This window comes from Salmo salar, chromosome 01 (genome assembly GCF_965601325.2).
Source record: "Salmo salar chromosome 01, fSalSal1, whole genome shotgun sequence".
In the NCBI taxonomy this organism is placed as follows: domain Eukaryota; kingdom Metazoa; phylum Chordata; class Actinopteri; order Salmoniformes; family Salmonidae; genus Salmo; species Salmo salar.
Window position 1 is genome coordinate 70,686,274 of NC_138291.1, and position 9,363 is coordinate 70,695,636.

The window sequence follows — 9,363 nt, forward strand, 5'->3', positions numbered from 1 at the left end:
GATGATCAGTAGTCTTCGTGAGTGCTTTCCAGTCTGCTGCTGTGCACTGTAACTAACTAACGATGCACCAGATAAAAAAATGACATTCACCAGGCCTGCATGTGCTTGAATGGATGCTCTCAGTAATCATGCATGATGGACCTACTCACTACAAAACATGATGGTCATTACAGATAACCAGCTGCTGGAATAGGATAGTTGGTTGATACTGAGGTAGTCTGTCAGTTTAACGATGAACAATAAATTACACTGTTGATGCCATCGGAAGTCTAGGCTAACCGCTGAGGAGATAGACTAAGTAGGCCTAATTGTTCATTGAGGCCTACCATATCCCTTACTACCACAATAACTTGGGCATGACTAATATCCATTACAACCCACAACACACATTCAGCATGGAGCATCAACACAGGAGCGTTTCCAACACGTGCATGAATGGGCTGGTTGTAGTGGTGGTGATAGAGTGTGTGTGTGCAAGTGCAGTGATGGTTATGCTTTTCATATTACCTGGTGAAAAAATATGACATTCCAAACTTCTTAGAAGAGTAGGACAGAGTTATCGACCCATCGGGGAGTTTCTCTGGGGCACATTGACGACGACAGTGTTTCTAGAGTCAGTGCCCCCCTCAACCCCGAAAAACATCTCCCCATTCTTCGGGCTGAGAGGGGTGGCATCGCAGCGGAGTGAGACTGTGATGTTTGAGTTAGTCCTGAGGCTGAGCGGCCTAGCTGGAACACTGCACTCACTTAAGTCTTCTCTCGTGCTGGGCTCTGTGTTTGGACTGTTGCTGATGTTTTCAGAAAGTGTTGGCGGGTAGGGAGACAGGAGTTTGGCATTAGATTCTGAGGGGACACCGTCGCAGTCCGTTACACTGTTCACTGGGACAGCTTCCACTGGGCTGGCATGCCTCAACCACAAGCTGTTGCACTTAAATGATGCAGGCGATGGTTGGATGATTTGGGGCTGCGGATTAGAAGCGTGTACTACGATGATGTCGAAAGGCACGTTTGTGATTCTTTCTGAGGAAACGGCATCAAAATCGCATTTTGCTTCGGTGTTTATAAAATGTATTTTTTTATTGAAACTTTATTTAACTAGGCAAGTCAGTTAAGAACAAATTCTTTATTTACAATGACGGCCTACACCGGCCAAATCCGGATGACGCCGGACCAATTGTGCGCTGCCCTATGGGACTCCCAATCACGGCCGGCTGTGATACAGCCTGGATTCGAACCATGGAGTCTGTAGTGACGCCTCTAGCACTGAGATGCAGTGCCACTATTTGTTACATTTACTTCCTTGACACAGCAATCAAGTCCTTGGCCAGGCTACCTGGCTAAAATGCTTGCTCGCTAGCCTAACTTCCATTCATGGGCGATGTTAGCTAGTTAACATTAGCCTTCTACATCTAGCTACATACTGAACTTCCATCCTCTCAGGCCAGGGGCAAAACAATGAATTAATTAATGGTTGGATCAGAGTCGCAGTTATAATCATTGGCCAGTACGGAGAATTAAGTAAAACCACAAGTCCAAATCCCTATCTCCATCCATGCCTAATTTAGGAAAGGTCAAATTTTAGCTAGCTAGCTTGCAGGCCACCGGAGGACAACACAATGAGATGTAACAATTCAAGTTTTTCTGTTAATGACCTATGCTCTCAATGGGATTTGATAGGAGTGACGCCAAAATCCAAACTAGATTCCCTTGACACTTTTTTGTTGTTGTTGCGCAAGGACCAGTCACAGTTGAACTCGCTCAGTTTAGCTCAACACCGATTGGCAATTTTTTAATACTTTTATTGATCAAAGGAGGCCAAATGCTCGCTGGGGTCCCTTGCCTTCAATGCTACTGGCGGAAACATGTCATACACGTTTGGACCAGACAGCATCAGATTAATGGCCTACATGTAGAGAGACAGAGGGGCGTTATTTCGCTCGCTCTGATACTTTCTCCTGTGAAATACATTCAGCCTCTTGCGAATTTGAGGACAATTATGAAACACAGAGAGATGAAAAATACAAATTATTTTATGAAATGTTTTATTGGTCAATTTTTTCATGAATACACACCACTGGATGCATGTCCCTCCTCCCTTTCAATGGGAGTCGTTGTCCACAAAGCGGCAGGGCGGGCTGTCTAGGTCCCACATATACTTTCTTTGGATTGGTGGATACATCTCATTATTCTAATCCTTTTTTGAATATTCAATGAGGGTTGTTAACATCAACCGCCTGTATTCAATGGGGAGAGATGCTATGCTACTAGCCTATTTTCATGAATATGCATAGCCATCTCGAGACAACTCTGAAATAAAGGTTTTTTTTTCTCAAAGATGCAGGGATGTAACATGTCCTACTTATATCGTAACAACTTAAGCATTACAAAACTTATATTCAATCAAATAAACCACACATAGCAAATAAGCCATACATTTTTTTGAAAAACAAATTCTACACTCTCTTATTGACCTACATACAAAAACTCCTTGGTTGGTGGGCGAAACATCGCCACCTGCCGGAAGGAGACAGATTTTCCGCAGAGTTGGGCCTCTCTCTTCCTCTTCCTCTGCTAAAACCAAAAGTCAGATATTGGATACAAAGTGACATTGTAGTGTAGTAAATATTCAATATGTGAATATACAGTATATATGATATTATAAATACCTTACGTGCAACTCGTAATTAGACTAAGCAATTAGCCTATTAAAATGTTTATCTGACTCTATAAAGATAATTAGCAATATGAAAGAGACTACAGTTGAACCATGTGTTCCAGTTCCCGCCAATATCCAGAAACTTCGCACAGCTATTAAAGAGAAGTGGGACAACATTCCACAGGCCACAATCAACAGCCTGATCAACTTTATGCGAAGGAGATGTGTCTTGCTGCATGAGGGAAATGGTGGTCACACCACTTTCTGACTGGTTTTGTAATCCACGCCACTACCTTTTTTTTTAAAGGTTTCTGTGACCAACAGATGAATATCATTAATCCCAGTCATGTGAAATCTATAGATTAGGGCCTAATTCTTTTTTTTTTTTCAATTGACTGACTGAACTGGAACTCAGTAAATTCTTTGAAATTGTTGCATGTTGCGTTTATATTTTTGTTCAGTGTAGTTTCTAGGCTAAACTTTTCAGAAGCTACAGATATATTGTTAACAACAGACCAGGATGTCTCAGCTGACAGACAGCACTGTAGATCTGCCACTTTCCATTGCAGATGCGGAAAGCCAACATAGGCGGATATCTCTATCTTAAATTGATGGATTTTGATATGGATTTTTTAAATGTTAAGTGGTGTCAATCGCATCGGGGGGGGGGGGGGGGGGGGGGGGGGGGGGTTAAAAAGGCTACAATGTTGTATGGTTTATTGTTTGAACAGTCGCTGAGATTATATTTGGTTATCAATGCAAAATATGCTACTTATTTAATGCCAAGCTAATCCAAGACAGAGCATTCTTGAAGTTGAAGTGATTTTGAAGTTGATTGGTGACAGACCCAATTGATATATGAAGAGTTCGTTCTTTTGTGAAGCAACTTTGCACTAATTTTGCTCCATTTTCAACCAAATCAAGTTTGGTGATAAAATATATAACTTCATACTACTCAATACTGCCCCCGCAGTGTAGGCAGGCTTATGTTCTACATGGAGCCACACATTTTGTGAAGTAAAACTGCATTCACATACTCCTTTGCGCTCTGTTTGCGTAAGGTCTGTTTCTCGCTTTAGAAAAGCCAGGGACGATTTATGGTCCCAGTCCGACCCCTGGTGACTCAACAAAATCAATGGGAGCCCCCTGTGGGTCAGGCCCTTGGGCATGTAATCTGGCCATATACTACAAGATATAGATAGCTGGTTAGCCTAATTTACCTATCTAGCTAACATGGGCTAGTATAGCACAGCTTTGTCTTCACCAGTAGGCACAATGTATACAGGTTAAATCGGTAAGATGCAGTTTAGATGTCATTTGCTCATTATGTCTTGTAGGCTATTTAGTTGTAAATTATTTAGTTGTACATCGTTTATATGTCGGCCAGACATCAGCATTCTATTCTGATGTCTCAGTAACATTTTCCCAATTTGCAAACACTCTCCAAACTACATATACCCTATGCATTTTGATATGTCGGCCAAAGGTGTGCGTGTTTACTGGGTAAACAATATTTTATCAACTTGGCATTTCTGAAAGGTTATGAAAAGTTTCTGCCAAAAATTGCACTATTCACACGTTTTATGGGTAAATACTGTATTTGTTTTTTTGTGAAAGTAACTTTCTCCACTGGCTGCATTGTTCTTATAGGCTAGCCTACTGTCCTGAGACTTAATCTACAAGAATTTAAACTAGCATCAATTTCATCACTAGGCCTATGTTTTGTAAACACTGACATAACTGACTTCACTGTTGTTATCTCTTGCTAGGCACATGAGATTTTGTCATGGTTTCTAGGGTTGTGGACAATTGGAACACAGTGTTAAAATGACCCTGAGCCAAGCAGCCAGTTGATGAAAACAATGTGATTTTAAATTTGAGATGGTATGAATTACACAGATACTAACTTTAGGCCTTGGGGTCATGTAGAGTTCAAAAGAAGTTTTAAACATATATAATCTGGAAACCAGATTATTAAAGATGTTTTGACAGGAACCGAATGGCCATGCACAAACAGGTGTGTAGTAACCCTACTTAAAATATTGATTACAAACATAAAATACTTATATTTCTTGCATAATCCTTACATATGTCTAGCATAGGCTAAAATACTGTAGTCACAAGCATACTAATTTCAAAATATAATTTATGGTAGCCTATTATTTCAACATGCATATAGGCATAGGCTAATTACTATGTTCTTAATTCATCCCCATCGCTGAAGCTCTTTTTTAGAAGATTCTAATCTAGCCTATAACAAACTGGATGAGTGGACCACTGCCGCTGACATTGGGCTAGAGCCCTCACTAAGATGTCTATCCATAGATAGACCATAGACATAATTGTCTCACCTGCTATGAGTCATAGCCTGTCACGAAAGAGAATCATCCGACAGTTTGCACCGTTTTTTTGTAGCCTACTGAGTACTGAGACCAGTTGAATTGCTACGGGTTGGAAGCAGTCAGAGAAACCTACGTGAGATTAAAGACAGTAAATAAATACTTGGTTAAATGTGAAATCGAGGCGTTTTTACCCAAAGACAGAAACGTGCAAATGGAAAACTATACTGGAAATGAAACGCAAGTTCTGTCGGAAACTTACGCCACAGATGCCGACACCGGCGTGAATGGCGTGCGGACGCTAATTGGATGCATTTTGTTTGTTCTCATTGTGTCTACACTGCTGGGGAACACGCTCGTGTGCGCCGCAGTCGTTAAATTCAGGCACCTCCGGTCCAAGGTAACCAACTTTTTCGTGATTTCTCTGGCGGTGTCTGACCTCTTCGTTGCCGTCCTTGTGATGCCATGGGAGGCAATATCTGAGGTGACTGGCACCTGGCTGTTTGGTAGATTTTGTGGCATATGGATAGCTTTTGACATTATGTGCTCGACAGCATCAATTCTTAATCTGTGTATCATAAGCGTGGACAGATACTGGGCTATAGCAAGTCCTTTTAGATATGAACGGAAAATGACCCACAGAGTTGCATTTATCATGATTGGAGTGGCGTGGACGCTGTCAATTCTCATATCCTTCATACCTGTCCAACTGAACTGGCACGTGGCCGAGGAGGAGACATCAGCGGGGAACGTTAGCAACCACTCTGAGAACTGCATAGCAAACTTGAACAAGACCTATGCTATTTTCACATCACTGATCAGTTTCTACATCCCAGTTGTCATCATGGTTGCCACCTACACGAGGATTTTCCGTATTGCGCAAACACAGATACGGAGGATATCCTCATTGGAGAGAGCTGGGGAGCAAGCGCAAAATAACCAACACCCAAACGTTTGCGCACACGAAAACGCATTGAAAACTGCTTTTAAAAAGGAAACAAAAGTCTTAAAGACCCTCTCCATTATCATGGGAGTTTTTGTTTTTTGCTGGCTGCCCTTTTTTGTCCTAAACTGCATGGTACCTTTCTATGATCCTCCGTGTGTAAGCGACACCACGTTTACAATTTTCGTTTGGTTTGGTTGGGCCAACTCTTCGTTAAACCCTGTAATTTACGCATTTAACGCGGATTTCAGAAAAGCCTTTACAACTATTCTAGGCTGCAATAAAATGTGTTCAAGCAATACATTGGAGGCTGTTAATTTCAGCAATGAATTGGTGTCCTATCACCACGACACAACGCTCCAAAAAGACGCACAAGTCTTAATGGCTACACACCATCCAAACGCAATCCCCAATTTGGGAGAGGACACAGCCCCACTGTTCGACAAAGTTTCTCTTATCTCAATCGCATCCCGCAATCACAAGAACATGTTTCTGCCAGCCAATGTCCAATTCCAGTGTGATGAGGAAATGTAATTTACTTCAGTTGGAGCCATGGAGTGCGATGCAATCCTTGGTCAAATCCACGATTAGAATCTTGCACAATTGTAGGCTATGATTTATTCATGAAGTATTGATTTATTTGTTATATTTTGTTGTGAAATCATTCACTTATTTTCTCGTGCGTAATGCCGTGCGTAATGTTATACATTTATACAGTGATTATTTTAAATAGTTGGCATGTGTCTTGATAAATGGAAGGAAATCACGTAGAAATGTTAGCCTAGTTTTAGTCTTGCTACTACACACATTTCAAATGATTGAGACTAGTTAAATAAAGGTTAAATAAAAAAAAGGTAAATAAAAAGACGCAATTGAACGAATAAGCTATGTTATGTGTATTGCATAAGGAGAGGATATCATTACATTTTGTTAGTGTTTTTTTTCTCATGCCAAAATACTTGTTCTAATTCAATGAGGATGGTGTTAGTGTTTCTGTAGCAAAGTAGCTCTCAAACACCATGGGAGTAATATATTTAAAATCAAATCACATTTTATTTTTCACATTTATTAGCAATAATGGTAAAATAATACTTAATGAAAAGCTAACTATTTTGGTATAAGTTGATATGTTTAATCAGATATAGTATATAATAATGGAACCATAACTTGACATTGTTTTGTGAAAATAGCTGTAGAAATCTTGTAATCTTTTGCCACCTCTTACTCAAGTCATAATTTATTTAAAGTGCATTTCACAATGTCTCAACACACTTTACAAAGAACATTTAATAAAAAAAAAAAAATATATATATATACTCAACCATAGTGAATGAATATAGCTAGAAAAATATGTAGAACTGATTTATGTTCTTGCCAAAGCTTCACTATAATCATTTGCAACTGTCTTCTGCATAGTCCCTGACAACACCATGTAACCCATGGTAACAGAACCACATCTTCCCCTCTGATAATTGCATCTATTTTTATTTTAGGATTATTATATTCTCCAAAGCTGCTCTGCGGTGTTGGCAGATATAAAATAGTAAAATGAGCCCTGGCCCAAAATCCCAAGGCCCCAAATGTTTTCAAAATCAGCTTTAGAACATGATTAAATATTAAACATCTAAAATATCTCCAATCAAAGGCATCCCCCCCCCCCCCCCCCCCCATGAATCAAATTTGAATAAATGGGAATGGTGTCTAAGATTTAGGGCTATATATTATAGGCATTATGTTATAGGGCTCCCGAGTGCCGCAGCGGTCTAAGGCACTGCATCTCAGTGCAAGAGGTGTCAACTACAGTCCCTGTTTCTATTCCAGGCTGTATCACATCCTGCCATGATTGGGAGTCCCAAAGGGCAGCGCACAATTGGCCCAGCGTCGTCTGGGTTTGGCCGGGGTAGGCCGTCATTGTAAATAAGAATTTGTTCTTAACTGACTTTCCAGGTTAAATACAAAATATAGTCTACTATTCCAAAATGAATACATTTCACATCTGTTAAAAAAATTACTGTCAGAGTCACCAAATTACACCAGTGCTGTAAAATTGGCCATGCAGTTACTCATTCTATGCACTCCTAGTTTGTCCCTTTAGTTAGAATTCCCAACAGCACCTCAGTCAATCACCTGTATGTTTCTTACCAATCAGAGACATTCTCTATCACTTGCTTGTTGTAAGTCCCGCCTCCAGGTAGTGATTTGCGGGGGATAAAGTTTGGGTGTTTGTATAGAATTTTGTAAAATACTTATGTGCACTGTCATTGCTAGGCTCACTGGTTACCTTTTCACTGTGTCATGAACACAGTGCTTTTCAGTTACATTATGCTTATTCGTACAATAGTAATAGCTTTGTTATAATAGTTACATTCTATGCAGAGTTTGTTGTACTGTACAGCCTGCTCGCTATTGCAGCGGCTTATTAGCCAAGTGTAGCATGTTGAGTCGGTTTGGTGAGCCTCTTACTCTGTCCGCCACTACTTGGTTTAGTGACAGTTTTCTCACCATGCTGTGGTCATGTGTACTCTCGGGCCGCATTATACTTTACAGTCAGAGCATATTGGATCTGTATTATGTAGCAGTAAAGACTGCAGCTTTATCCTGCTATTGTCATTCATATTCATGTGCTGCATTATCATTCAGTTAAGTCAAGGTGTATCTGTATATAGCTTTACCCCTTTTACGTATTATTGTGTACTATAATATGTCCTTTTATTTTCCACCCTTTTAGAACCACTATCTACAGTACATTGATGTCCGTGTGTGTGTGTGGGGGGGATATCCTTCCTGTCAATTAAACCCCCTTACCTGGACATTCTGACTCCTCATTATTCTGGACAGACATTTTGTAGTGGTTATTACTGGCCTAATATCAACACCTAAGTTTTCCCGTATTTGAATGGTCCTTTTGGATCTACAACCAAGCCATATTTTTCAAGTGCCCCTTTCATCTTCAATGGACAAAGGGTTGAAAAACAGAGTAGCAGTCTCTGGACACTGAGAGATGTGACCTGGTGAACCGCATGGCAGGTGTGTGGAGTGGAGTGGACACACAGGTGTGTTTCATACACAAGCCAGCTGCTGTAATATCATGCTATCATCTCATGTTATTAGTGATGATATTCAGCATATTGATATGACATTATCCTCATCACCTCCCCTTCATTTGGTTTTCCAAATGGCTGCAGATATTTAAAGAAACATTTCAAAGACCATAATTATTTTTACAATTTTGCAGTTTAACATTTGAGCTTGGACTCATACATTCAGTGACTTGATTAAAATATAGAATTTTAAATGATAATGTTTTTGTTTGAAATACTATTGAAGAATGTGGGAAATGAACTTTTAGGCAAAAGAGAACCAGCTTCTGATAAATGTCTGCATAAAAGGAAATAAGTTATATTGAAAATACATAGCTCAAACAA

At 40.0% G+C, this 9,363-nt stretch overlaps 1 protein-coding gene across 1 annotated transcript; it reads left to right on the forward strand.

The window, feature by feature from the left end:
* Positions 1 to 5,104: 5,104 nt before the first annotated feature.
* On the forward strand, positions 5,105 to 6,472 carry LOC106608800 (D(1C) dopamine receptor). The gene has a single exon (XM_014206950.2). It carries the CDS (start codon positions 5,210 to 5,212, stop codon positions 6,470 to 6,472), a length of 1,263 nt encoding a protein of 420 aa, XP_014062425.1. The 5' UTR covers positions 5,105 to 5,209.
* The last annotated feature ends 2,891 nt before the right edge of the window (positions 6,473 to 9,363 follow it).